The 25,959-nt window shown below is 50.4% G+C and overlaps 11 protein-coding genes across 11 annotated transcripts; 4 read left to right on the top strand and 7 right to left on the bottom strand.

The window, feature by feature from the left end:
- Positions 1 to 479: 479 nt before the first annotated feature.
- On the bottom strand, positions 480 to 981 carry BO85DRAFT_191509 (uncharacterized protein). The gene has a single exon (XM_025654432.1). The coding sequence runs from the start codon at positions 808 to 810 to the stop codon at positions 547 to 549; it is 264 nt and encodes an 87-aa protein (XP_025519176.1). The 5' UTR covers positions 811 to 981; the 3' UTR covers positions 480 to 546.
- A 1,678-nt stretch (positions 982 to 2,659) lies between these two features.
- On the bottom strand, positions 2,660 to 3,996 carry BO85DRAFT_446419 (60S ribosomal protein uL18). The gene is made up of 3 exons (XM_025659502.1): positions 3,954 to 3,996; positions 3,728 to 3,765; positions 2,660 to 3,660 (listed from the first exon to the last, which is right to left on the bottom strand). Exons 1-3 carry the CDS (start codon positions 3,954 to 3,956, stop codon positions 2,799 to 2,801), a joined length of 903 nt encoding a protein of 300 aa, XP_025519175.1. The 5' UTR covers positions 3,957 to 3,996; the 3' UTR covers positions 2,660 to 2,798.
- A 189-nt stretch (positions 3,997 to 4,185) lies between these two features.
- BO85DRAFT_475367 (HAD family hydrolase) lies at positions 4,186 to 5,424 on the bottom strand. Its single transcript, XM_025662719.1, has 2 exons — positions 5,047 to 5,424; positions 4,186 to 4,991 (listed from the first exon to the last, which is right to left on the bottom strand). The coding sequence occupies exons 1-2, from the start codon at positions 5,098 to 5,100 to the stop codon at positions 4,257 to 4,259; spliced, it is 789 nt and encodes a 262-aa protein (XP_025519174.1). The 5' UTR covers positions 5,101 to 5,424; the 3' UTR covers positions 4,186 to 4,256.
- A 167-nt stretch (positions 5,425 to 5,591) lies between these two features.
- BO85DRAFT_484989 (kinetochore subunit FTA4 family protein) lies at positions 5,592 to 6,541 on the top strand (the record flags this gene model as incomplete). The annotated part of the gene is made up of 4 exons (XM_025663284.1): positions 5,592 to 5,757; positions 5,898 to 6,066; positions 6,118 to 6,180; positions 6,235 to 6,541. 4 exons carry the CDS (start codon positions 5,592 to 5,594, stop codon positions 6,539 to 6,541), a joined length of 705 nt encoding a protein of 234 aa, XP_025519173.1.
- Positions 6,542 to 7,159: 618 nt separating this feature from the next.
- On the top strand, positions 7,160 to 8,897 carry BO85DRAFT_466532 (uncharacterized protein; the record flags this gene model as incomplete). Its single annotated transcript, XM_025662133.1, has 3 exons — positions 7,160 to 7,981; positions 8,037 to 8,097; positions 8,150 to 8,897. The coding sequence occupies 3 exons, from the start codon at positions 7,160 to 7,162 to the stop codon at positions 8,605 to 8,607; spliced, it is 1,341 nt and encodes a 446-aa protein (XP_025519172.1). The 3' UTR covers positions 8,608 to 8,897.
- BO85DRAFT_517443 (L-rhamnose mutarotase) lies at positions 8,883 to 9,622 on the bottom strand (the record flags this gene model as incomplete). Its single annotated transcript, XM_025664910.1, has 3 exons — positions 9,304 to 9,622; positions 9,055 to 9,191; positions 8,883 to 8,966 (listed from the first exon to the last, which is right to left on the bottom strand). The coding sequence occupies exons 1-3, from the start codon at positions 9,428 to 9,430 to the stop codon at positions 8,883 to 8,885; spliced, it is 348 nt and encodes a 115-aa protein (XP_025519171.1). The 5' UTR covers positions 9,431 to 9,622.
- Positions 9,623 to 10,218: 596 nt separating this feature from the next.
- On the bottom strand, positions 10,219 to 10,582 carry BO85DRAFT_484986 (uncharacterized protein; the record flags this gene model as incomplete). Its single annotated transcript, XM_025663283.1, has 2 exons — positions 10,219 to 10,484; positions 10,573 to 10,582. 2 exons carry the CDS (start codon positions 10,580 to 10,582, stop codon positions 10,219 to 10,221), a joined length of 276 nt encoding a protein of 91 aa, XP_025519170.1.
- Positions 10,583 to 10,997: 415 nt separating this feature from the next.
- On the bottom strand, positions 10,998 to 13,269 carry BO85DRAFT_475364 (MFS transporter). Its single transcript, XM_025662718.1, has 5 exons — positions 12,656 to 13,269; positions 12,515 to 12,594; positions 12,182 to 12,457; positions 11,327 to 12,132; positions 10,998 to 11,275 (listed from the first exon to the last, which is right to left on the bottom strand). Exons 1-5 carry the CDS (start codon positions 12,821 to 12,823, stop codon positions 11,091 to 11,093), a joined length of 1,515 nt encoding a protein of 504 aa, XP_025519169.1. The 5' UTR covers positions 12,824 to 13,269; the 3' UTR covers positions 10,998 to 11,090.
- A 1,954-nt stretch (positions 13,270 to 15,223) lies between these two features.
- Positions 15,224 to 19,457, bottom strand: niiA (nitrite reductase niiA). The gene is made up of 9 exons (XM_025659501.1): positions 18,941 to 19,457; positions 18,716 to 18,866; positions 18,083 to 18,622; positions 17,945 to 18,027; positions 17,377 to 17,892; positions 17,114 to 17,316; positions 16,590 to 17,062; positions 16,370 to 16,527; positions 15,224 to 16,315 (listed from the first exon to the last, which is right to left on the bottom strand). The coding sequence occupies exons 1-9, from the start codon at positions 19,111 to 19,113 to the stop codon at positions 15,319 to 15,321; spliced, it is 3,294 nt and encodes a 1,097-aa protein (XP_025519168.1). The 5' UTR covers positions 19,114 to 19,457; the 3' UTR covers positions 15,224 to 15,318.
- A 2,157-nt stretch (positions 19,458 to 21,614) lies between these two features.
- niaD (nitrate reductase NiaD) lies at positions 21,615 to 23,756 on the top strand. Its single transcript, XM_025659500.1, has 3 exons — positions 21,615 to 22,099; positions 22,151 to 22,774; positions 22,829 to 23,756. Exons 1-3 carry the CDS (start codon positions 21,880 to 21,882, stop codon positions 23,716 to 23,718), a joined length of 1,734 nt encoding a protein of 577 aa, XP_025519167.1. The 5' UTR covers positions 21,615 to 21,879; the 3' UTR covers positions 23,719 to 23,756.
- A 734-nt stretch (positions 23,757 to 24,490) lies between these two features.
- Positions 24,491 to 25,948, top strand: BO85DRAFT_446409 (uncharacterized protein). Its single transcript, XM_025659499.1, has 4 exons — positions 24,491 to 24,829; positions 24,918 to 25,063; positions 25,154 to 25,337; positions 25,417 to 25,948. Exons 1-4 carry the CDS (start codon positions 24,661 to 24,663, stop codon positions 25,761 to 25,763), a joined length of 846 nt encoding a protein of 281 aa, XP_025519166.1. The 5' UTR covers positions 24,491 to 24,660; the 3' UTR covers positions 25,764 to 25,948.
- Positions 25,949 to 25,959: the final 11 nt, after the last annotated feature.

Below are 25,959 nucleotides of genomic sequence, written 5' to 3'. Positions count from 1 at the left end.
TTTCAGCCAGCGGATGATTAAGAACGGTGACGGTGGGTACATTCCATCATGGTACTGCGGCGAAGTACTGCGGACATGGTGACACAGCGGAGAAACGGGGACAAGAACGTAAGACGAGCGACGTCAATAGGGGGGGTGAGAAGAATATGACGAGGGGGAAAGGGGAGTGCAATGAAAGATGGGGATTTCAAGGAGGAGAGGGAAAACTAGTAGTTTTCGAAAGGGTCTAGAATAGGAAAAGGGAGAGAAGGGAAGAGGAAAGGGTTGCGGGCAAAGCAAACCAGTTGAACTGAAGGCGATCGGGATGAGGAGGGAAGTGGCTCAACTGGGACTAGTGGGCATAGCATGATTCCCGCCAGTGGGGAGTTCGGCGATTACATACTCGAGTCCGTTGCGGAGAAATTACTAGACGGTATTAGAAACGGGTACTTGTGACCGTTTCTTACAGTGTCCTCTCTCCCTCCGTCTACGGAGAAGTACTTTGGCTCCCCTGTCGACGCTTAGCATTGCGCTTGGTCCTGCACCCTGCACACATTACAGAAGTACTTAAGATAAAAAAATTGCAAATATATCGACTGATGATATCCTCACCCGATACCTGCATCGAATATGATCCTTTTTGTCCTTTCCCACTCCCAAAGAATGGACTGACGGGGGAGTCTTCTTGCCACTTTCCACACGTCCTTTCCGCATATTCCGCCTGATTTGTTTGCCGAGGAGAATTGGAGGACAGAACTCACACGACAACCTGCCAAGCCCACCCTCAACCGGTGCTGAAATTACAAGTGCGTACGCGAACCCGCAAATCATCGATTTCCAGATAATCCTAAACCTGGGCGGGCTAGTACCGTTCGTTTGGAGCTGATGGTCGCATTCAGCGCCCGACACTACCAGAAAGTAATTATGGGTACCGTGTATGGAGTAAGTAGATACTAATCTTCGTGTGCGTTGTTCTTCTCGCCATTCGTTTACTCTTTCCTGGGTTACTCTGCATTGTGTGTGTACGTACGTGATAGGTTCTAGATACTCCTCTTTTTAGCACCTGACCCGATCGACTGCGATCCCACAACTGCTTAGATCTCTTGTTCTGGTTAAGTTAATAATATAGTTTAGTAATGAGTTCATGTCTGTCCAACAGCAAGAACTGATCGAATGATAAAGCCACGCGAGCGATCTCCTTTCTTAACACTCTTAAGTAAGTTACTTTCTCCAGCATCTACCCACTACTGGCATCTCAAGGTCCCGCTCTTCAGTTTCCCTTTGGAGTGGCGTTCTCACCACACGCCCATCATGATCATCCCTCCTGGCCCTCTCAGCGGACACAATCATAAGATAGTAAGTTTCATTTCTCCGAGCCATCTGAAAGAAAGCAAACCGAAGATCCAAAGTCTTGAGTCCGATGGCAAATTAAACAACCCGAATAACAGAGTATAATAACCCATGTTCCCATAGTACGTGGTGCCTTGATCCATTGAACTTAACGCGATCCACTTTATGGAACCCGAGAGGAGACCATGTTGATCATACACTCTAACCAGCAAAGTGCACCTTTCTTTTTTGCCATCCCTGCTCAAAGTAGCCAAGTTAGTTAGTACGTACTTTGAACGGCGAATATTAGCTTCGACGTATGAGGCTTGAAGACTGAATAGGAGGATTAAATGTCATACGGTGTTACACAGATCAGCCTGAAAGCATGGATGATCTTTGCGCAGAATATGCTTAAGTAGAATGTCGGATGATGTCATCTGCCAGTTTCTTCTCTCGCTTAAGGAATGACATGTCATTCACTCATTCATCAGATTAAGTCTGGGGCTGAATATCTACCCGCCTACAGAGTATACTTACTACTTAGTCGGTAGTACTACACGGTAGCGTCCGATCTACTCGGGTTGGGTCGTCGTTGCTGCTGTTGTTCTTGTCTGCCATCAACCACCAACAAGTGCCTAATTAACCCACTAGTAAGTAACCAGTAGCAAGCAATGTCTTCGTACAACCATGCCGAAGCATCCGCATTCGTTTTGAAATATCAACTCGTCATGGACTGCGTCAAAAACAACATTAGTCCGATGCAGACAGAAAATTTTTCTCCATGGACCCGTCACAAACAAATGGTACAGGTTACATTCTCCGAGGAAGGTATACTATCCAGCCAGCCTCATCATCTCGAAGCAATTGGCCGGACAGAGCAACATGTTCCGAGAGTGACGGCAACAGGAATGGCAGTTAGGGCTTCAGGGCTAGGCCGAATAAGGACTAGTGCATGATGCATGTTACCCAGAGCGGGAAGATGCTCCTTGAGGGTTGCACAATGCTTTTGGGCTACCGAAATTTTGCTGCTTGTTCGTTCCCCCACATATCCGAGAGGGGTCTTCGAACAATCCATCGATGGATTAATCCACTTGGACAGAGAATGTAAGACGCTTGAAGGATGGCGGGGGATTATGATGATGGTCCACTGTGACACTAGTATAGCGGGCGTTATTGTGGTTTCTACAAGCAGTGTCTACATTGCCATTTTACCGGAGCACCTCTTAGATGGTCAATTAATATCCCATTGTGCGCGTTCCTTAATTGCTCCGAACGCATAAAAACTCAACCCTGCCATATAAACTCCGGTCATGAAGATTTCATCAAGACTACTGGATATCACAAAAAAAAGTAGTAGTAGTGGGCAAGAAGAACCTTAATTCCCCTATATTTCAAAGAGAATTATCAAACTTTTTTGACTATCGCACTCATAGTTTCTTTTTTGGGTGGTAAAAACCATCAAGCACGATCGGCCTCAAGAAGTCCGACATTTAAGCAGCAAGCTCACGGATCTTCTGCTCAACACGCTCCTTGCGCTGCTCGCGGGTGAGGCGCTGAGGACGGAACTTCTTGCTCTCGGCCTTCCACTCCTCCTTGGTCTTCTTCTCACCAGCATCCTCGTCCTTCTTGAAGGGGTCCTCACGGATGGCCTTGTGGGCCTCAGTGTAGAGCTCCTCAATGTCACCAGCCTCAACACCAGCCTCCTGGTACTTGTGGAACTGGGAGCGGAAGCGCTCCTCATCGTCGTCGGCAAGACCCTCCATGTACTCAGCGACGTGGCCACCGAAGATGTAGTTGCGGAGAGTCTCAGCGTCGAGCTCCTCGGACTCGATGTCGAAACCGGGGAAGCGGCTCTCGGAGTGGGGAACGAAGATACCACCGTCGGAGGCACCCTTCATGGCACCGAAGACACGGGCACCAGTGGAGGTACGGGCAAGACCGACATCAAGGAAAGCCTTGAAGGGGCGGCGGGAGCCCTCGTCGGTCTCAGCGGCCTCGGTGAGGGTGTACTCACCATCGGCCTCCTCGACACCGGGGAACTGCTCATCCAGGCCGAGCTTCTTGAGGGTACGGCGGGCAAGGAGGAGACCGGTGGCGTAGGCGGCAGCCCAGTTGGTCAGACCGTTGGTGATGCCATAGCGCTTGAGCTCGTGGGAGTAGGCGCTGGCGAAGACCTTGTCACCGGAGATCTCAGAGTAGACGATCTGGGTGATGATGTCGCGGTTGGTGAAGCGGACGACCAGGCGGTACTTGGGGGCGTTGTACTTGTTCTTGGCCTGGGTGATCAAGCGCTTACGGGCATAGTAGTCGGTCTTACCCTCACGGCGACGACGGTACTTGGTCTGGTAGCGGCTGTAGAGAGAAAATTTGTTAGTTCCAGGACAACTTTGTGTCGAAAGGAGTCTTGTAAATTTCTTACCTGTAGTAAGCGCTGTTCTTGACGAGCTTGTGGAAAGGCTACAAGAGACAGTCGAGTCAGCAATTTGCGCTTCAGAGAAAGACCGTCCGAAGCATCTTGCAAAGACCCGTTTCCAATCCCACAGTGCGGTCGCCCATGTGGGATGACCTGAAATTTTCGTTCAGGCGACGGGGGAATTTGCGACGAAGTCGGTTCCCAGTCACTTGAGAATTACAGCAAAACTCACCATTTTGACGGTTGCCGCTGGTTGATGACGGGGATTGTCGACGGTGGCTGCAAAGGAAGAGATGGGAAATTTCGTGGGATGTCTTTTGTGGAAGGCTTCGCTTAGCGTGGCTGCATCCCGGCGCCAGACTGCGGTTGGCCACGAGCGGGCTGAAGGACCGAAGTATGTACCACCACTTACTCCGTACTCCCAACAATCATAACCAACTCTTTTCTTTCAGCAATCTTTATTTGGAAAAATCTTATAGTTATGAATTTGTAGGCTGTCCGAATATGATCTTACTAGCTGGCCAAATTATACTATTTACAGCCGGGGTTTTTCTGGAGTTTCTAGCAACTGAAGGCCGGTCATTCTCTCCAGCTCCTTCACAGCGTCCTGGGTCCGTCCCAGATTAACCTTCAGGGTTCGCATGCCAGCTTTCTTTGCGCCCTTAAGGTTCTCTCCAATGTCATCAAGGAACACAATATCAGACGGGCGAATACCGCCTAGACCCTTCTTCCTTGCTACGTTTTCCATCTCTTGCAGCGCAACCTGATATATTTTCCCGTCCGGTTTCCTGAGACCGGTATGCGCAGATGAAATGAAGAAGTCAAATTGCGACTTCTTGTCATCAATGTCTGTGTTGTATGGATGTCCATCCGGGAATATCACTGTGTTTGACAGAGCTCCCATAACGAACTTTCCCGACTGCTTCAATTTTTTCAGAGCAGGGAACATATATGGATCCGGCGTTCTAGACACCCTCATCATCTCCCAGAAGAGGAACTCTGCGTCCAGGGCGGGTAATGGAGGAACCGATGTTGGCGCACTATCCGGGCGCTGTTTCTGAAGTCTCTCGTGGAACGCCTTCCATAAGTCAGGGTTTCGTAGATCCTTGTTAAATTCCTTAAAGAAGTCGGCATCCATCTTGATCTCTCCGCGCTCGAGTCTGTGCCAGCTGCCGTTTGGCGAGGTACGAGAAATACTGAAGTTCACCCATCCTGGGGGGATGTTGTGGGCCAGTTCATAGTCCAGAATAGCCTGAAAGGGGGAGACAACCTGCAGCTTTATTAACAGGCTATTATCTCTGGGTTGGGCAATCGCGCAGCCTTACACACACTCCTCCGATGTCGAACAGCAGGCCTATCGGCCGTTGGTTGTCAGCCATAGTGGCGATATACTAGTCGGTAGAGGCTTTCGGAAGGCAGTAGATGGGTAGAGGTAGCAGCGACAAAGGTGATCTAAATATAAGATGAAGATGTCGCTTGATGTTTGTTCTTTGGCGGAGTAGTAGAAGACCAGACCTGGGGTCCAAGTTACCGAGGTTAGATACGAGAGATCGGTTGTTGCTTATGGTTTACAATCAAGGTCCGAGGCAATGAAAGCTGCAGGGGGAATTCCAGACCCTAAAGGCCAAACCTGCGCCGCAGAAGCCCTGTAATATTAGCGGCATGAAACGTACAAATCATCAAGACGCAAGGAGATTGCTGACTCCAATCTCTGGTGATGATTGACGATGGATGGCAGGTTGGCGGAAGGGGGCACTGCGTATCCGTCACGTGTGTGCTTATCGATAGCGCCGGACGCGTTTCAGTGAAGCCGAATCGCGATGGTCCTCTCTTATCCTCTGAGCCGATCACAATCCCTCACTATGGAGTCATGGAATCTACTCGTACCATCTCCGAGCTGAAGTCGTCCTTTATCAGGGCGCAAGTCCGAATACTATCCGAAGGCCTTGAGCCGCCCGAAGATTGGCGAAATTACGCCGCTGAGACCGAAGAGGATGATCTCAGTGATAAGGTGGTCGGCGATGTTCTGCAAAAGTGTAAGTGCATTCATCCAGGATTGAGCCTTCACGTATATGATCCTGGGATTACAGCACATGATTGCTCATCGTGCACTGCGGTTCATAAGCATATCGTTCTTCAATTTGCGTATGTATCTAACGAACCTATGGGACACCAGTGAACGCCGCTTTGAAACAACATAGTCGCATCGTCTATTCCTCCCAAGCGGTTCAGCATGTCGCTCAGCAAATTACCAGCCTATACTGGTCGTCGGTAACCCAGGCAATACACAACCCAGGGTCTTTGATAAAAGGGATTGAGAGATCGGTGGATCTATCCAGTCATTTGTGAGCCTCGGACTTCTGTTGCTGGGAAAGCGGAAAGATCTAATGTCGCAGGAATATCGCACAACTCCCATTGGAGCTAGAGGACCAATCTGCGAGCGAAGAACAGCGAGCTAGGTCTGGGATACCTCTCGCACCGATCACAGTTTCAGCTGGTTAATCGTGATACAGATACCAAGAACTACGGGAGCGTCTTACGGACCTGGATCGCTTACGGCAACAGCGACAACGGCGCCTGGATCAATTACGACAGCTGCAACAATTACTGGAGCCGTTCCGGGAACCGCAGAAACACATCCAGCCTAATCTGGTGACGAGAGATGGCGAGCTAGTCCAGGAGTTAGACAAGATGAGGATGCTGGTTGCGCGAGTGGGCGGCCGAGTCGAACAAGGGAAGAAGAAACTGGGGGCTCAGGAGCAGGACAAGCCGTATCTGGGGTGCGACCAGAAACTAGATGCCTTATTGGACATGACGTGATGACAAATAGAGAGAAAGGGCCCGGCTAGAATGACTTCATGCATTGAATGGAATGGAAGGATGCCCGAATACCTAAATTGCATGCCTTGCCTACACTTGTGAGAGTGTTGTGCCTTCATACATACATACATAGCCTCTGGAGCTTGAGGATGCGGCATTGCCGGCAAAAGAGGTCGCACAGATGCATGAAAACCATTGCAACTGGATAATCAATCAGTAGATCTCAATTTCTTGACTCTACGCCGCAAGTCTCCTTTGGGCAGCTATAATTAGAGGGATTTTCCCATGCAATTACCGGAACTTTGAGAAGTTGCAAGGGGGGAACCAGACGATTGACTGCGGCTGCAACGATCGTAGCAAAGTGCCAGTGACAGGAAGGAGGGAGAAGAACGAGAGCCAAACAGTTGTTTTTTTGGGACTACTACTTACTACTTACAGAGAAGCAGAAGCAGCTGCTCTGTTCCTTCTCTTTTCACTGGTTCCCACATTTTTATTTTTCTACCCATCGATTTCCCTTCCTCTTATTGTTTTACATTCACCACACCTTTTTTTGTTTTTTGACTTCATCCCTTTTTGGCATAACCCAGGTTTAACTTAGCTAGCTACTTACTAGCTATCATGGAGAATTCTGGTGCGGCCACCGCCCCAAGTTGTGGCGCTGCCGAGGCTGGTGCTCGGCTGGAATCTTCCGAATTTCCGACGCTTGACTGTTTTGGCTTCTCCGCGGCCACGGTTCACTATCAGGACGAGGTGGATGACCCTCATCGCCCAGCTTTGCCTGCTGCTTCCCCATTGTCTGCTGCTCTCACCGCAACGGTTCCTTTTCCCAACCTTGACGATTTAACCCCGACCGCGCACCACACCAGCTACAGCAAAAGTGAGCCCTCTTCACCCGGCATCATCAGCGCGTCTACGCCTTCCCCTGATTCCAAGGCACCCTTTGTGCGTGGGCATCGCCGCCGTTCCACCCACGTTACTCGTCGTGACCTTGAGAAATTCAGAAAAGAAGTGTTGGGTTTGGAGTCCTCTGGGTTCGGCTTTGACGACGACCATAACCTCCCTAAACCGAATCCTGCTGTCGATCCCGAGTTCAACGCATTAAACAACGCTTTTGACTCCGCAAACATGTCGATGAACAGCAGTGGGGGCATGACGGGCAGTAGCCCTGGGTCGGCCATGTTTGCCAGCTACGGCGATAACTCTGGCGGTGCTTCAGGCATGTCCAATGTTCCTCGTCCCTCGATGTCGCCTGCGATGCCTCATCCACCGGCTCAGGTCAACGGCGGCGGAATGCCTGGTATGAATGGCGGAGTTCCTATGAACGCGGGTCATCAGATGGATCTGCATCATCTCTACGATATGGTGTTGGAGTTGAGCGACGTGTTGAAGAACAATCGCGAAATGACGAAAAGTATAGTGACTAGTGCGGAGGAAATTATGGTATGTCTTCCATGGAGGCTATATAGTCTGGTTTAACCCGGGCTGACAGGGACAGAAACGGTCTGGTTCGGAGGGTGCCAACCCGACTTTGCAGCAAGTGAACGGGGAAATCACCGGTAAGTGGTCGTCTGAATTTCATTCTCTCAGAACAGCGGCTGACAAGCTTAGGTGCCCGTATTACCGAACTCGAGCGTGCCCTTGCCAAAGAGAGACGTTTAGTTGAAGTTTTACGGACCGAGCAGGCGGAGAACGCCAAACTGATCGGTGAATATGAGGCAACCCTCGGGACGATGGTTGAGCAAATCCGCAACTACTGCCAAAACAACAACATGCACTATCTGTCTCAGAAACGCCACTACAACAATTTGCTCCAAGCGGAGCGTGACTCCCACCTGGAGAGCCGCTTAGATCGTGACTACTGGCATGCGCAGACGATGAAGTGTGCCGAGATGATTCGGACGGCGTACCGTCTCCGCTCCGAGGAGGAAGAGCTGCCTATTAGGATTGTTGCAGGTCTACAGAACGAGGTGCGGGCGTACCGCAACGCGCTTGGTATGGAGCCCGAGAGGCCAGAGGACGAATTTGGATGGGAGATCCTGAAGGATGTCCCTGGCAGCGCCGAATGAGACCGACACCGTGGGCTGCCTATACCCTGGTGGTTGGCATGATCTTAGTGGTGTTGCACGAGCTATAACGATTGGTTACCGATATATTTGCGTTAGAGGGAGTCGGCGTTTTTTGGAGCAGCTGATTTGCGGCTACGGATTTTCCCGGCGAAGATACCCATTGTTGCATGGCATGTATATGAGATCCGAATGAGATCCGTCAAGTAGTTTTATGTATTTCTATACTTGTGAGGAGTGAAAGAACGGAAACAAACTTGAGAGTATATTCATACAATTTATTCAGTATAAAACACCTCATCCAGCACCTTCCACCACCCAGGACCTTCAGCACTTCCGACAGCACCAGGGATAGGGCTTTCCTGTACAAATATATATATATAAGCCTCACTTCAATTCCGCTCTGAACTACACACCATCATAATGGATAAGTAGAAGCAATAAACATACCTGCATCCCATCCGTCAAACCCCACCACTCCCTCACCTTCGGATTGGCCTTCATCCGCTGCATATCCCCGTCAAAGTCTTCCCCGACATATTTAAACGTTGCGAACAGCGTCCGCTCATTATCGAAGAAGATTGAGTCTGCAAATAGCCATTGCCCCATATTAGCTTCTGCTTCTGCTTCTATATATATATATATATATATATATGACTTTGCACTTCGTTTATGACTCTGAGGGAGAGGGATATATACAATCGCGAATATTACACTCCTTGATCTGCTGTAGGACTTCGGGCCATACGTTCGCGTGACATTCTTTGTATGCGGCGATGGCGGAGGGCTTGAGGTGGACGATTTGGGCGATGCGGCGGGTGGGCATTGTTGGTGTGTGTGTGTGTAGGGAATTGGTCGGTTGGGGGAGGGAGATTGGGCTTGGTTCAATGGTTTGAGTTGAAGGGAAGTTGTTCAATTGTGAAAGTGAGGATAGGATGATGGTATGGTGGTGGTAGTAGTTGCTGTATATGTATGATTTTGTGGATTCGGGGTGATGATGGCCCGAATTGGGGGTTGGGATGGACCGAGGGAGGAGGGGTCACACTAGATGTTGTGGTGGTGGTGGTGGTGGTGGTGGTGGAGTATTGGTATTTATTTGATGTTTGTTACTTGTTTGTATACTACGCAGTTATAGATTAGGGTAGGATAGCACAAGACCTAGTAGATACTACATGTTTCTGTTCAAAAGCTGTGTAGAACTTAGTAGTTGTGATGGCTTCATCTGGATTATCAATTACTCATACAAGGCGGCATTTTCTGCTCTTGAACGAGTAATGTCTCTTGACGTTCATGTTCTACTACAAGATCTGAATATCATTATAGTGTTAGCATCAACCACCATTTGGTCGGTAGTAGTAGTTACTAGTAACTAACTACTATTACTAAGGGTATAGTACCTACCCATCAACGCCAAAGTAATAGTACACCGTCCTTCAGCACTTAATAGCTATACGGAGCCAATTAGTACTAATCACATACTACAACCCACCCTACTTACAACCCTCAAAAATAAAACATATCTCTAAAGTCAGCTGAATCGTGATAAATACCCCCAATATCCCCAATCTGACACAAGAAACTAAACTAATTAAATAGTAAATAAATGAATAAAGATTACATCAACCCCCCATACGTCTGCCCCTCTCTCTCCAACTCCTCATCCTCCTTAATATAATTCTCAAATCGATTCACAACTCCTTCCTCCTCTCCATGATGCGAAGGTTGACTTTCGTCCTCTGCCTCATTCAAGTGGCTCTTCTGCTGAGAGGGGTATTTGCCGCTGTCGTCGTCGTTCTCCCCGCCTTGGCTGGCACTATGATGTTGCTGGGTGTCTTGGTGCTTGTGGTGGTGGAACATTTTGTCGAAGATGTTTTCGTGGTCTATATCATATCATTAGGTATTTCGTGTAAGTGTTCATATGTAGAGTTATGGTGTGTGGTGGTGGATCTGACACATGGGGTGACGTACGTTGAGACATTTTGGTAGATATTAAGTATTTCAGGTGTTTATATTGTAGTTGGTATGATAATATCAGTTGATTTGATTAGATTCACGATTTGAATTTGAATAAGATAGAAAAATCAGGATATTTCAATCGCATTGATGGAACTATCCATCATCTCATTTATATGGCTCTTCATATAATCGGACCCGAAACTCAAACTACTCGCTATGCCATCATCATTGCGCTTTGACTTTCCGCTGTCTTCCGGGGATCTCTTATCCGATCTACACATCTATGCATTGTGTGCTGCTGTAAATGGCTTCTAGAATTTTGTGTTCCATGGTTTGTTCGGGCTGCTCCACGAGATCTAGGTTAACCAGCGGGGTTACTGTACGTGAGCGCAGATTTGACAGAGGAAGCAAGGCGTAACGAAGATCAGAAGAATAGTAATAGTAAAGCACATTCTCTAATTGATTACTACATAAACATGAATTCGCATCGGCTAGATATCATCAAGATCTTTCATAAACAAAGTGTAACACTACTGCCTCACAACCGGGTTCTTCGCCACTGGCCGGATCCACGAAATGCCCACGTTCGCTGCCAGCGAGATCGCCCCGATGATCCACAGCGATTGAGCATAGTGCGACCCATTGTAGCGGAAGATGATGGCAAAGATGATTCCACCAAAATTGCCCATACCGCCGACAGCACCCGACACGACACCTATTATTATTAGCACAAAGTCATTTAATAGAGGGTTCAAAGTGAGCTCACCATTGGCAAATGGATACACATGAGGTACCAAAGAAAAAATGGCGCCATTGCAGGCTTCGAGGAAAAAGGCAAGCCCGGCCATGAGGCCGAACATGGTGGCCTCGGTCTTCGGGTTGGTGAGTCCGATCGCGAGCTGGAAAGCTCCCGTGATGAGTCCCAAGGAGACCAGCAGGATCTTCTTCGACCATAGGCTCTGTGTGGTTCGATACAAAAAGTCGGCCACGAAGCCACCGGCCGGTCGGCAGATGATATTCAGTAGCCCGAACATGGCGGCCCATCGTCCGGACTCGGTCTGTCCCATACTGGGAAAGTTCGCTACGTAGTAGTTTGCCAGAACAGACTCGATGGCAAGTTCTGCTCCGAAAGTGCAGGCGTATGGGATGGCGACGGCTGCAGTGAACATACTGAAGAGCACGTTCAGGGCCTCTTTGCGCGTGGGTGCTACTACCGTGTCCGTCCGCAGCGCGTCGAACTGGCCAATCTGCTGGGACTCGGCTCCCAGGGACATGGGGGTCTGGGCGCCGCCTTTCTTCTCCACGTCCGCCATCATGTCGGACACCGAGGGGGCTTTGGATGGAATTCCCGAGTTGATATCAATGATGTTGCCCTCAGACTCAGTGGCCTCCTTCACCCAGAGATGACGCTCTGACCATTTGCCCGTCGGCGTGTCCTCACATACGAAGAGCATAGTCAGGGCAACCCCGACGATGATGATGAACGGCACAATATATGCCACGCGCCATGCTTTGTGTGGTGGCAAGCCCTGGACTTTGACGAGGGAATCGTACACAGCGGGCATAACGAAGCTGAGACAAGTAAGCCAAATGATCCAGAGGGGTACAATGTTCAACATACAAGGTGATTCCGCCACCAGCATTGCCCCAGCCACCAGCAAGAGCATTTGCAGTCCCAACAATCTTCTTGTCGAAGAATCCCGTGCACCAGACCTGGCATGGGACAAAGGTACCTCCGAGGATACCCACGAAGAAGCGCAGGGCAATCAGGCCATTGGGAGTGGTGACAAGCCCCGCCATGGCAGTTGGAATCGACCCACAAAGCAGCAGCCCGATGAAGACCAGACGAGGACCGAATTTGTCACAAAGGGGTCCTGCTACGAATCGCACAAGCAGACTAGCACATTGTCAACGATGTCTATATATAAGAGGAGTATGGGACGGGGAGGCTTACGTCGCGAGCAGAGCAACAATGTTCGAGTTTGCGACCTGCGTCTCTGTCATGTTAAGATCTTGGCGAATTGTGTCGGTCAACTATGTGAGGAACCTATGTCAACCTTTGTCCATGCATGCATCCGGGTTGGAAGTCACTCACCAACGGTGGAAAGGCATACCACGACAGGAAAGCTACCATGAAACCCAGCCATGAGAAGAAGAAAACCCGACCATATTTGTCAAACGGGTTGAGGATAGGGATAGACTGTGCTTTGCGATTACTCGGGTTAATCTCCGGAGAGACAAAGAGTAGCTTGATGTGATCCATCGCCAGAGAGATTCGGTCAATAGCACAATCAATTGATGGTATACTGTCACTGGCAAGACAGCAAGGTAAGACAGCAAGGATGTAAGGTACAGGAGGGATCTAGCAAGCACAGAGAGAAGGGGTATCACAACAAAGACAAAACACCACCAGGGCGTATTAGATTCGAGTAGACCAACGGACGACTGGGTCCCGCTGGAAGTGCAATGGGTATTGAGAGTGTGGTATAGGGCAATACAGGAGAATTAAGACCGAATTAGATCGATGGAGAGGACGTGTATATATAGACCGGTGCTTCGGATAGTGTCACAAGAAGTGGAAACGCTCTTTTCAGGCGTAGGAAATGCTCCGACACCCCCGTGTGGGAGGCCTCTTTCAAGGCATCAATCTATCTAGTTATCTATCTCCTAGGAGGGTCAGCGGTCTGATTACCAGTTGATTGATGCGAGTGGCTTGCTTCTGATAATAATTAAACGACATAACATTCAGAGAAACATAAATCAGTATCTCCTAGGAAATGGGTCAAGCTCAACATGGTGTGGCAGCAGGGCAAAAAAAAAAAAATTATTATCAGCAGCAATAGCAGCGAAATAAACAGAACCAAGGCAAGCCTGTGAACTCAATCTAGGAGCAATGGCCGGGGATCCACACCTGGCAGTCGGATTGAGCGTGGCTGTGGATACTGGGTCGCGCGGTAAGAGAGACAGTCCAGCGTAAGAGCCGGAGTCGCTAGTCATGGACCTAAGCAGGAAGATGACCTCAGGGTTCATGGCATGGCGATCGAGGCCGAGTTCATGACCCTCATCGAGAGGCGTGGACCAACGAGACCAGTGCTGGAGATAAGCAAGGGTCTCTGCACGGCAGTTTAGGGCATGATTGGCATGGTTCTGGGGAACTGATAAGGATAAGGTAGAAGATCTGGAGAAGTAACTCCGCGGAGTGTAGAGGGAAGAAGGATGACTGTTTGTGCATTTCCGGGGGGGAGTGAGTGGGCGTGTAGAGGGATAGGGAGGGGAGGAATGGTAGAGAGAGATTGGCGAGAGATAGACTAGTCGTACGGAGTAGATAGGGAGGGACCCAGGGAATTGAGGCAGCCACCCATTACGGAGTAAGTCCACTCACTCAGTCACTCAGTTACTCATTTACTCCTGCTTGACTAACTGTATCACAGGACAGAGACGGGGCCTCAGGAAGCGACGCGGTCACCTTCAATTTCTCTCATCTTAAAAATTGACAATCACAACAAAAGAAGAAAAGGAATTGAAAAAAATGAAATAAAATCCAACCCACCGGCAAGTGGGCCATCGTCACCGCAAGTCATCCTCCTCAAACCTCCGGTTGAAATATTTTGCAAGTCCTGGTATCCATTTCTCCTTCGTCTACGAGCTAGCAAAAATTTTCTCCCTCTTTCTGAAGCTTGCCATTGCTTGACATTGCAAGAGTCTACAGAATACATCCCCAGTCGGGTATAGTAGGAGGTGCCGAGCTGCCAGCCACTACTCCGTACTATAGACTACTTCGTAGTGGCCAGCCTGATGGGGCGGCAGTAAATTAATAACGGGGGCCACTACTTACGTATTCCTCGCCTGTTTGGCAGGTGGATATCTATTCAGTCCTCTAGTACTGTGAGTCGCCGTCTCGACCCGGTTTCGAACTGCTTCAGGGATCCATCTCTCTTCCGTCCGGATGGAAGATGTAGACACTAGACAGACTACAAAGGGAAAAGCACAAAAAAGGGGTTGCAGATCGACTGTCTACGTTGGACAATGATACATCTTCACTCCCGATATAGGAACTCTCGGCATCCGATTTCGTATCAAACAGTGAGAGATAGGCTGAAACTGGCTGATAAGGAGACCCAAACAATGAGAATGCTGTCCCAGTTGGGAAGAAAAGAAAAGTAAAAAGAAAAGCAATGTCATGCACGGGCCACCTCGTGGGCTGATCCTTGATAAGTCATTCGTTCCAGCCAATCAGCGTGTTGCTATTAGGGGGGCCCGGACAAGTTGACAGCCGCTGCCCTAAATTGGAACGCCGGACTGCTTTTGGTGCAAATACTCGAAGTGGTCATGCAAGGCACGCAAGGCAAACACAAAATACAACGAACGCTCCTCGGCTACGAACGGCTGCCCCGGGCCCCCAATGTAAGCTCCTGGGGGCCGGACTAGCATCTGCTCACTGATGTATGGCTTCCCCGAGCATGGTCTAAACACAGTTAATATAGGCAGCAGCTGCATCGGGCAGGATATGGCACCATCTTAATATCCACGATGGGTTCCAGTTATCCAGTCGCGTGTGTCGTCTGAGGGCTCCCTGGGCCACCACTAAGGCTTAGGTGTAATACCAATAGTAGACAATGTGGAACTGGTATTGGAAGATACATAGAATAAATTACATGGTGTGCTGTAGACGGACATCCTCATCCAGTCAAAGAAGCTCTAGCTCAAATCGTAACATCATCATCGTCATCATCATCACCCTCGCCACAGACGAACTGACTACCAGTCAATCACCGTGGACGACGCAGCCGTACTGCACCCAGATGCCTTCTCGCCCGCCTTCTTCCCTCGCATCCCCTTATACTTCTTGTCATGCTTCTTGAAAGGATCGGGCGCCTCGCCCTTCCGCACCTTCCACTTCTCCGTCCCCAGAATTGAGTCCAGCTCCTCGACAGGCGGCAGCTTCAGATAGATCCATCCGTCGTCCCGTTCCTCAATCGGAAACGTCGCGATGTTCATGCTCTCGTCGTTCGAGCATCGACCCGCTTGCTCTCCGTTCAGCTCGAAGTTGCGCTTGTGGTAGGGACATGACACCCAGTACTTGCCGGCGTCATCGTCGCCGATCAGCCCGTCTGACAGGACAAACGCCCGCTTGTGAGGGCACATCTGTTGCGTCGCGTAGTACTTGCCCTTGACCTTGAAGATGGCCAACTGCGTATCCCCACGCTTCACATTGGCGGATGACATCTGTGGCGAGCCATCCGAAAAGTAGTCAGCCTTGATGATAGGCTGCCACGAGAGACTGGACCATTGGTGGCCCTTAAAGTCCTCTTTGGCCGGTTCGCTGGGCCAATAGGTCGGGCGCTGCTGGTCGCGCTCCGTGATCACCTCCACGGTGTCGACGGTATCATTCGTGTTGGCAAATTGTTGGAAGTACTTGCGCCGCTTGGGGTTCCGGACCGTTTCGGTCCACTCGCAGAAGTAACTGTCGACCAGTTCCTGCATCTGCTGTTCCATCTCCGCCCCAATGCCCAGTTTATCTTCCACAACTACCTCGCGTAGATATTCAATACCACCAGGGAGATTCTCGATCCAGCGAGCTGTCCGCTGGAGCTTGTCTGCCGTGCGAATGTAGAATATTAGATACCGATCGATCATCGGAATGACCTTCTCGGGGGGAACATCTTTCGCGAGGATCTCGGAATGCCGAGGTTTGGCACCTCCGTTGCCTCCAACGAAGATGTTGAAGCCCTTGTCGGTGGAAATAAGACCAAAACTGAAGCAGATTAGCCAGATGCCTTGAGTATACAGAACATGTATGTAAACTCACTCTTTGTTCTGTGCCTCGGCGCATTCTCGCACGCAGCCGGAGACAGCGCCCTTTAGCTTGTGCGGGGAGCGGATACTCTTGTAGCGTTCTTCTAACCGAATGGCCATGCCAACACTGTCGCCAATACCGAACCGGCACCATGTGGTCCCCACGCAGCTCTGAGAAGCGTTAGTATATTCCCAGACCACCCCGACCAACGAATCAACATGAAGTTACATACCTTGATAGTCCGAAGCGACTTGGCATACGCATGCCCGCTCTCCATACCTGCATCGACCAGTTCCGTCCAGATGTCAAGCAGATCCTGCTTCTTGGCTCCAAACAAATCGATACGCTGACCACCAGTAATCTTGCAGTAAAGGTTGTATTTCTTGGCGACCTGCCCGATCGTAATCAATTTGTCCGCCGTGATTTCTCCTCCAGGTACTCGAGGAACAACCGAGAAGGTCCCGTTCCGCTGAATGTTGGCAAGGAACCGATCGTTTGTTTCTTGTAACTCGTGCAAATCCTTATCCATGATGTGTCTATTGAAAAGACTGGAGAGAATCGAGGCAATTGCAGGCTTACAGAGCTCGCAGCCAAGCGAATCGGGGTTCTTGCCGACCGTCCTCATGACATCCTCGAACGTCTTCAGTTGCTTAATGGCGATGATGTTGTAGAGGTCGGCCCGCGAGTGTGGAATATGAGCACATACTGCATACACATTAGAATAATGTCAAAGCCAAAAGATAAGTGTATACATACAGTTGTTCGAGACTTCTTGTCCCATGTCCAGCATGGCCTTGTTGAAGATGGACTGCACTAGCGGCATACAGCCGCCACAGCCGGTTCCCGCTTTAGTGCACGATTTGACCTCCGCAACGGTTTTGCAGGTGCCATTCTTAATGTTCGAAACCAAGTCGCCTTTGGTAACATTATGGCAGGCACAAATTTGAGTGCTGTCATCCCTATAGGCGCATAAGGTATTAGCCTATTACTTCGGCGTCTGAGCGATTCTGATAACTTACAGATCATCGGCATTTTCCTCCCCACCGCTCTGAGCCCCCAGAATGAACTGGCTGGGAGGTACGTCCAGCTCTTTTTGGGACTTGACCATCTGGTTCAACTTGAGATAGTCCTTCGTATCCCCGATCATCATACCACCCAGGAGGTATTTGCCGTCCATGGTAAAGAGATATTTCTTGTAGACCCCGCCAAAAGGATCCTTGTATGTAAGCGCCTTTACAGCTGGCTCATCTTCAGCTGCACCTCCGGAGGGCATTGACGGCCGTTGACCGGGGAGGAACTTGGGCCCATCCCGATCGGCGAAGAAGTCACCAAAGCTAGCCACATCGACACCTAGCAGCTTTAGCTTGGTACTGAGATCGGGTCGCTTGAAGCTTTTGGGTTCCTTGTCGGGGTTGGTGAGGTTGTATGCGAGCACGTCGGCCATCTCAATGCCGGGAGCGATGATACCAAAGGTTTGGTTCTCCCAACTTGCACATTCTCCGATCGCATAAATGTCTTCGATGGATGTCTGGAGGCTGTTGTAGTGTGTCAATATTTATTAGATGATTCTTCAAGCTCTGACTGTACCTTTCATCGATTACGAAACCTCCTCTTCCGGCACACTGGATTCCCGCAGTCTGGCCCAGCTCATCTCGTGGCCTGACTCCGATCTGCCCTGGAAGTTAGCACGCCAAAAGCAGCTGGCAATGGCAAAAGGAAACGTACAGCAAAACAGATGCATGAGCAGCTGAGTTCTTCACCATCTTCGAAAACAATTCCAGTAACGTTGTTATCGTCATCCGTATTGATGCGCGCAACGCGCTTCTCGTGTAGTACCTCCAAGCCCAGCTCTCGAATCTTGCGGGTCACAAGGGTGCCAGCATCTCCATCCAGCTGTCTCGCCAACACCCACTTGTTGCGATCGACGAGTTTGACACTGCCAAAGTCTTGCAGGTCTGTCATTGCTTTGGCCGCCTCTAGGCCCAGCAGACCACCTCCTACAGTGACGCCCGTCTCACCTTTATGCTTGGATGCAAACTCTATGAGCTTTTCCAGATCCGAGATCGTCCGGTAGACAAAGATGCCCTTGGCATCGTGTCCCGGGGTGCGCGTGGGAAGTACGGCATCAGAACCCGTAGCCAAAATAAGGATATCGTAAGGAATAACATCATCAGTCGATGTTTTGACCGTCTTACGGTCGGGAAAGATGTCGGTTACCCGAGTGTTGAGGTGATAGTCAAAGGATCGGTCTTTGATGGAACCGTACTAGTTAGGGCACCGGCTTCGGCGTTAGTGTCTGGACCAGGGCCGCCATCCCGAGCGCGGATCGGGAAACTTAGCAGACTACGGAGTACTCACCCATTCTCTTGGGTTCAGGTATAGATCTTCGATCTTGCGATGCTCAAAAAAGGACGATAGGCCGACTCGATTGTAGGCAATGTGTGGTTCTTCACCAATGACAACGATATCATACTTTCGTCGCTCTGAGTCCTGCTTGACGAGCTTCTCACTAAGAACAAACAGGAGTAGTCAGCATCCCGAGTTTCGGCGTTAATCCACAGTTGTTCGACTGCCCAAACATACATGAAGGATATAGCCACCATTCCCAAGCCGACCACCACGATCTTCTGGCGCCTATTCGAAGCCGATCGGCGAGTAGCCGGATCTGGTAGGGAATCAACTGCAGGAGGGAGAACGCTGGGGACGCTGTCCATGACGACAGCGTCACCATTCCCTGATCCATCCAACAGAGGCATTGTGATGACAGAGGATAATCATGGAATCCTACATCGATGGCAGTGGCCAACAGGAAACCAGCGCGGTTTTGTTTGTGCCACAGGGAAAAGAGAACCCCGCGGCACCGGAGCTGCGCTACACAGCCATGAACAACAAACCACCATCATTGTAACTATCTCGCCAAGAGGAGACCGATAACTGCGCGGAGTTGCGGACATAGGGGCGTTTGAGTTGTGTTTCTCCGTGGGATACTGGATGGGTGACTATGACCTCTGAGGTAATCAGTTGCGAGGGGGTCCATGCTCGATCGTTCTGTAATCAGGGACCTCTTGACCCGCCATGCAGATCATAGAGGAGCCACCGTTCGTGGAGAGGGGAAAGGACGGATAAGAACCGGGCATACGATGGGTTCGATCGGTAATTGGGGAGTGGCTGCATGGATTCGAGCGAGCGAGTGCGACTCCGCGGAGATGCAATGGAGAAAGGAAGGCATTGAGGCTGTTGCTTATCGCGACTGCCTTATCGGTTCCTGATAAGCGTCTGATTGGCCGTGATCGGAAGTATACGTACCAGAGATTGATTGATTGATTGAAGCTCCTTGCAGTTGCTGGAATCATCAACTTCATTGTGAGGGATTTCGAGGGATGCGTTGACTATGGTTTGGTTTCCAGCAGCAGGTGCATGCTACATAGCACCATGTACTACTGACTAACCACTACTGACTGACTACCAGTTGTTTTTAGACGTCTGCTCACTGACCACTACTTAGTCGACCGATGGGACCATTGCTTTCCATCTTTTTTTTTTTCTGCCCGTCTCCACTGCGGCAAAAAGCTCAACAGTCCCAGGCAATATTACTTACTCAATATTCTCCGATACCGTGAATACACGAGAACAATACTCTGTTCACGGCCAGCTGGAGACTTCGTAATCCTGCTGCAATTAATGGGCAATTAATCGGCGGTGGAGCCCTCTAGACAAGTGGATCTGGCCGCTGTCCTCCTGGGGCTTGTTTTTCCATTACAGCACAAATTGTCACTAGTTTAGTGAGTCTCTTGGCTGCTCGGGAGAGGCTTGTTTCCGGATTTTCTTTTCATGTCTGGGTTTTTTATACTTTTTTTTTTTTTCGGGACCAGGTCTCAAGTGCCCACACCCCCCCGTAGGAATGTTCGAATGAGAAGCCCGGTTTCTCCCTGTCTTCCCGGCTGGAGGACACACCAGGCCATGACTAGACCATCTGAAGAGTACGGAGTATTACTATTACATATCTCTGCTCGTTAGATCACTCATTGTTCGAATCCACCGGCTCCCGCGGAAATCTCTCCGGCCGAAGGTTGACCCTCAATCACGCCCCCCCAAGAGGATCTCAAACCAGGTGGAATGCCTCCTGTTTCTTCTCCGTGGACTTAGTACCAGATCCCGGCCGTTGCTGGTCACCCCGTTGAGCTAATCCAAAAGCCGGCAGTTTTGAGGGTTCATCTGTCATCTGGTTTTTGAGCGATTAATTTTCCCGTAGCTAACCCTGGTCTTCCCCGGATGTGTGTCTGGCTCCTCTCATCTGCCTTCTGCATGCTCTGTATCGGTCCGAATCTATACTCGTTTCCATTCTCGATATCGTCTCATGTCTGATCTGGCACCTCGAGACTATTGAACCACATAAGCGCATATCATGGCGACTGTCACTGAGGTGCTGACAGAGCCTTTCACCGCTCAAGGGGTTGCCCTCAAGTCGGGTCCGATCAAGGTCCACCAAGAGGAGCTCCCTGCCGTGGAACTTCCAGACATTCCTCTGCCGCCCCCTTCAAAAGCACCAACCGAAGTTCTCAGTATAGACAAACCAACTCCCGATTATCATGTCCCCCGCGACCCTCGCCTTATCAGACTGACGGGTGTTCATCCCTTCAATGTCGAGCCTCCACTTACGGCTCTGTACGATGAAGGTACTCAACCTCTCTCCCTGCTGCCCTGTCCCCTTTGAACTCCGCGCAAGGGCCCTTGTAGTCGTGGCGATGCTCACTGGAAACTAGGCTTCTTGACTTCCCCGGAACTATTCTATGTGAGAAATCATGGCCCGGTACCTTTGGTGAAGGACGAAGACATCCCAAATTGGGAGATTAGCATCGAAGGGTAAAGAATATCATTTCCCCCAAACGTCGCGCCGTTATCTGACAAGGGATATGCAGCCTAGTGGAGAAGCCGCTTGTCCTCAACTTCCGGGAAATCTTGCAGAAATACGATCAGATCACAGCACCAATCACTCTCGTCTGTGCGGGAAACAGACGGAAGGAGCAGAATGTGGTCAGGAAGACCAAAGGTTTCTCATGGGGTTCCGCTGGCCTGTCGACAGCCCTTTGGACTGGCCCAATGATGGCAGATATCCTACGGAGTGCGAAGCCTCTGAGGAAAGCCAAGTATGTTTGCATGGAGGGAGCAGATAAGCTGGTAAGTCGCCCTATCCATCCATGCATGTAGTGCTCTGACATTTTGCTTTCAGCCAAACGGGTATTACGGCACCTCAATCAAACTCAATTGGGCCATGGATCCCAATAGGGGAATCATGCTGGCCCACAAAATGAACGGCGAGGATCTCCGTCCTGACCACGGCCGTCCCCTGAGAGCCGTCGTACCCGGCCAGATCGGTGGCCGAAGTGTCAAATGGCTCAAGAAGCTCATTCTGACTGATGCGCCCAGTGATAACTGGTACCACATCTATGACAACCGAGTATTACCGTAAGACTCGCCTATCCGACCACAAGAGTACGTTGTCTTAACTTTTATCCAGGACAATGGTTTCGCCTGAAATGTCATCCAGTGACCCAAACTGGTGGCGCGATGACCGATATGCGATTTATGATTTGAACGTGAACTCTTCTGTAGTATACCCCGAGCACAAGGAGGTGCTGGATCTTGCGTCGGCAGGCCCGTCGTACAACGTGAAAGGATATGCCTATGCAGGAGGCGGTCGGAGGATTACAAGAGTTGAAATATCTTTAGACAAAGGCAAATGTACGACGATCATCGCACAAATGTGCTGAAGCAGAGCTAACCTGGTTTTAGCCTGGCGATTGGCCAACATTTCATATGCCGAAGACAAGTATCGTGACTTCGAAGGGGACCTGTTCGGTGGCAGAGTAGACATGTCTTGGCGCGAGACTTGTTTCTGCTGGAGCTTTTGGTCGCTGGATATCGCCATTCCCGAGCTAGAAAATACAGATGCCATTCTTGTGCGGGCCATGGATGAGGCCTTGTCTCTCCAACCGCGCGATATGTACTGGTCTGTTCTGGGCATGATGAATAATCCTTGGTTCCGGGTCACCATCACAAAGGAGAATGGGACTCTCAGGTTCGACCACCCAACAGATCCTACCGGGCCTGGTGGATGGATGGAACGCGTCAAAAAGGCCGGTGGTGATCTGGTCAACGGTAACTGGGGAGAAAGACACGCAGGAGAGGAACCGGCAGAGCCAGAGCCCGAGAAGGAGATCAACATGAAGAAAGACGGCGTGAACCGGATGATCGACCTTGAAGAATTCAAGAAGAACTCAAGCGATGAGAAACCCTGGTTCATCGTGAACGGCGAAGTGTACGATGGCACGGCATTCCTTGAGGGCCATCCTGGAGGAGCTCAGAGTATCATTTCCTCTGCTGGCATCGACGTTTCGGAGGAATTTTTGGCCATCCGTATGTCTAAGGACCTTTTTTTGATTGGAATTTGGAATACTGACACACTCACAGATAGCGAAACGGCCAAAGCCATGATGCCTGATTACCATATCGGAACCATGGATAAGGCGTCGTTGGAAGCGCTCAAGAACGATAGCGCACCAGAATCAGATGAACCTCGCGCAACATTCCTCCAGTCCAAATCATGGTCAAAGATGACCCTTGTGAAGAGGAAGGACGTGTCATGGGACACCCGCATTTTCACTTTCCAGCTTCAACATGACAAACAGACCCTGGGCCTGCCCATTGGCCAGCATCTCATGATCAAGGTCGCCGACCCCACCAGCAAAGAATCCATTATCCGCTCATACACCCCTATATCTGATACCAATCAGGAAGGCACCATGGACCTGCTGGTCAAGATCTACTTCGACACGCCCACGGTCAAAGGTGGCAAGATGACCATGGCTTTAGAAAAGCTTGCGTTGGGATCAGAAATCGATTGCAAGGGTCCCACTGGCAGGTTCGAGTACCTTGGAAACGGCAAGATCATGGTGAGCGGCAAAGAGCGTCATGTTAGTTCTTTCAAGATGATCTGTGGAGGAACTGGTATCACGCCAATTTTCCAAGTGCTACGTGCAGTGATACAGGACAAGCAGGACCCAACCTCATGCGTGGTCCTGGATGGCAATAGACAGGAAGAGGACATTCTCTGTCGTGACGAACTGGACGCCTATGAAGCGTTGGATAGCAAGAAGTGCAAGGTGGTACACACCTTAACCAAGGCTCCGGAGAGTTGGACTGGACATCGTGGACGTATATCGGAAGACCTGCTGAAGGAGTATGCCATTCCCGATGGCAAGAGCATGGTGCTTATCTGTGGTCCAGAGGCCATGGAGAAGTCCGCCCGCAAGATCCTACTGGAGCAAGGATGGGCGGAGTCGGACCTTCATTTCTTCTGAAGGGAGCACCTTCTCGGTTCTGGAAATAGCCTTCGTCACTAGTATAGGAAGACGACGATGTTAGATTGTATATAATGACGCTAATTTCGCAAGAAACATATACGAACTGTAATGTGCTTCAAGTGAAAGGATAAAGTGCGCCTTGATGTGCGCCTGCAATATGCGCGAGTCGAACGTAGGATTCTTTTACCAGTGTCAGAATCGTATCATTCGCTCACTCACGTTGGTCAAGTCAGATAGACTATCGGTCCTGTTTGGCGAAGGAAAGCGACAGTAAGCTCAATGGCATTGCACCATAGTCAGCAATCATATTTCACAGTGGAACCGACGACCGACAGGTGTAGCCTCATGGGGCAATACCATGATGGCTACCGCTCACAGATCACATTTAGCATTGTCACCCTGCTCTCCTCTGAGGCATTCTCTTGCCGAATCTGTCAATTGCACTCCATAGGACACTTGAAACAACTCGCAGTCCGGAACCAATAATGACGTCTTTCAGCATATAGTTCGTACTATGCAGCGGACAACTACTCCCACGCCAACAGCTTCGATGGATGCAGAAACCCCAAGACGAACTGACCAATACTCTGTAAGCCATGACCAGACAGCGGGCCAGCAGTGGATTCTCCCAGATTCATCGTCCTCAATCGAACACAACCCATCAAAGTCTCGTGGGAATATCAAGTGACAAGCACCAGAGGACGCGTTGGCAGCGCGAGATCACGCCTCACTAAACCAAATACAGTCTAGCTTCTCTCCCCGTCCAACGCCCGGACCACCGCTTGTTCGGGAAACCGAAGCGGCAGGAATTCGCCGCGGTTCAGCCAACCCGCGGACGAGAGCTCTCCCCTCCGTCCCTTCAGCAAACCATCATTTACCTACCCACCTCTACGGAATACACACAAGCTAAGCTCTCTCGTTACATACCATTTAACCGCCATGCCCCCACGCAAGAAAGCCAAACTCACTCCTCAAAATGAGAGTGCCGAGCCGTCCGCAAGCACCACTGACCAGCCAACAACCGCGGATTACGACCCAGTGACAGATCCCTGGACGGACGAGCAAGAGACCGCGTTGTTGAAGGGGATTATAAAATGGAAGCCTGTAGGTATGTCAGCAATTATTCCCCTCTGTCAGGCGCAAGGGCAAGCACTACTCCGAACAGTGTGTCGCTAATGAGCTTTCTGTTTTTCAAGGCATGCACAAGCACTTCCGCATGATCGCGATTTCGGAGTTCATGAAAAGCCAAGGGTATGCGCCCGCGCACGCAGAACACACACGGATACCAGGGATATGGAAGAAGCTGGGGACATTATACAATCTTCCGGCCTTGGATGAACGGGTGGGTTGATGCCTCGTCCCAACAATGAAACTCAACATCCTCTGAAATCCGGCTCGGGCTAACATTCGTCAAATATCACGGGATAAACAGGAAGATTCATTGATAACAGACACCGCCGAGGACTCGAAGGAATTCTACTGCCCGTTCGAACTACCCCAGGACGAATACGGAGAACTGATGTTCGAACGGCGACTGGCGATGGAAGGGACGGCGTCTCCTGATCCTAGCACGCATGCGGGATCGAGGAGGGGGAGCACGGTGGCTGATACGGACGGTGCGTAAATGATACTACTACCTCGGTTGTCGGATCGTTGGAAGAAACATACTAATCGCAAGCTGTTCCTCTCACACAGAACCACGCTCTTCCCCCGCGCCATCACGAGGACGGAAATCAGGCCGTGGCGGGCGTACCTCTGGACGAGGGACGCGTTCGTCGCGTCTTCAAGTCGAAGTTGAACCGCCGGCGAAGGGTTCCGGAGCTGCGGAGGAAGAAGGGGATTCTGGCGAGGAGACAGGCGCGAATGAAGATGGCGATGAAGATGGTTCGGACGCTGCGAAGGATGATAGCGAGGTCGATGAGGAAGCGGAGGGAGGATCGCCTACGACGCGAAGTACGCGCGCCCAGACATCGAGGACGAAGCAGAAGGGGAGAAGTGCAGCAGGCACGGGAACTCGGAGGGGTCGACGGCGTCAGCCTTGATATTGATATGTGCTTTCCCGCTGACGTTCGTTGGCTCTGTCTGTAACAAATACGTCGATAATGATACCTTGGGAGAACTAGGCGTTTTGATGGGGCTTTGTTTGTATTATCACCTTTCTTTTCCTTGGTCCTACAATCGATTGTTCTTTTACCGGGACGGTAGACTATGCATGTTCCGTCGATCATGCTACTCGCT

Source organism: Aspergillus piperis, assembly GCF_003184755.1.
Source record: "Aspergillus piperis CBS 112811 unplaced genomic scaffold BO85scaffold_3, whole genome shotgun sequence".
Taxonomy (NCBI): domain Eukaryota; kingdom Fungi; phylum Ascomycota; class Eurotiomycetes; order Eurotiales; family Aspergillaceae; genus Aspergillus; species Aspergillus piperis.
Note: the sequence above shows the minus strand (reverse complement) of the source record. Positions and strands in the feature narration are given on the sequence as shown.

Bases quoted from the DNA above. Each gene is read 5' to 3' on its own strand.
- BO85DRAFT_475364 (XM_025662718.1), bottom strand. From the start codon at position 12,823: ATGGATCACATCAAGCTACTCTTTGTCTCTCCGGAGATTAACCCGAGT. The intron at 12,595-12,655 runs GTGAGTGACTTC...TTCCTCACATAG, and splicing joins GGTATGCCTTTCCACCGTTG to TTGACCGACACAATTCGCCA. The intron at 12,133-12,181 runs GTATGTTGAACA...TACTTGTCTCAG, and splicing joins GCTGGTGGCGGAATCACCTT to CTTCGTTATGCCCGCTGTGT.
- BO85DRAFT_446409 (XM_025659499.1), top strand. From the start codon at position 24,661: ATGCCCCCACGCAAGAAAGCCAAACTCACTCCTCAAAATGAGAGTGCC. The intron at 24,830-24,917 runs GTATGTCAGCAA...CTGTTTTTCAAG, and splicing joins TATAAAATGGAAGCCTGTAG to GCATGCACAAGCACTTCCGC. The intron at 25,338-25,416 runs GTGCGTAAATGA...CCTCTCACACAG, and splicing joins CACGGTGGCTGATACGGACG to AACCACGCTCTTCCCCCGCG.
- BO85DRAFT_446419 (XM_025659502.1), bottom strand. The intron at 3,661-3,727 runs GTAAGAAATTTA...TTCTCTCTACAG, and splicing joins AAGAACAGCGCTTACTACAG to CCGCTACCAGACCAAGTACC.
- BO85DRAFT_475367 (XM_025662719.1), bottom strand. From the start codon at position 5,100: ATGGCTGACAACCAACGGCCGATAGGCCTGCTGTTCGACATCGGAGGA. The intron at 4,992-5,046 runs GTAAGGCTGCGC...ATAAAGCTGCAG, and splicing joins TCGACATCGGAGGAGTGTGT to GTTGTCTCCCCCTTTCAGGC.
- BO85DRAFT_191509 (XM_025654432.1), bottom strand. From the start codon at position 810: ATGATTTGCGGGTTCGCGTACGCACTTGTAATTTCAGCACCGGTTGAG.
- niiA (XM_025659501.1), bottom strand. From the start codon at position 19,113: ATGCCTCTGTTGGATGGATCAGGGAATGGTGACGCTGTCGTCATGGAC. The intron at 16,528-16,589 runs GTATGTAACTTC...AACGCTTCTCAG, and splicing joins AGTCGCTTCGGACTATCAAG to AGCTGCGTGGGGACCACATG. The intron at 16,316-16,369 runs GTGAGTTTACAT...AATCTGCTTCAG, and splicing joins GCCGAGGCACAGAACAAAGA to TTTTGGTCTTATTTCCACCG.
- niaD (XM_025659500.1), top strand. From the start codon at position 21,880: ATGGTTTCGCCTGAAATGTCATCCAGTGACCCAAACTGGTGGCGCGAT. The intron at 22,100-22,150 runs GTACGACGATCA...ACCTGGTTTTAG, and splicing joins ATCTTTAGACAAAGGCAAAT to CCTGGCGATTGGCCAACATT. The intron at 22,775-22,828 runs GTATGTCTAAGG...ACACACTCACAG, and splicing joins GGAGGAATTTTTGGCCATCC to ATAGCGAAACGGCCAAAGCC.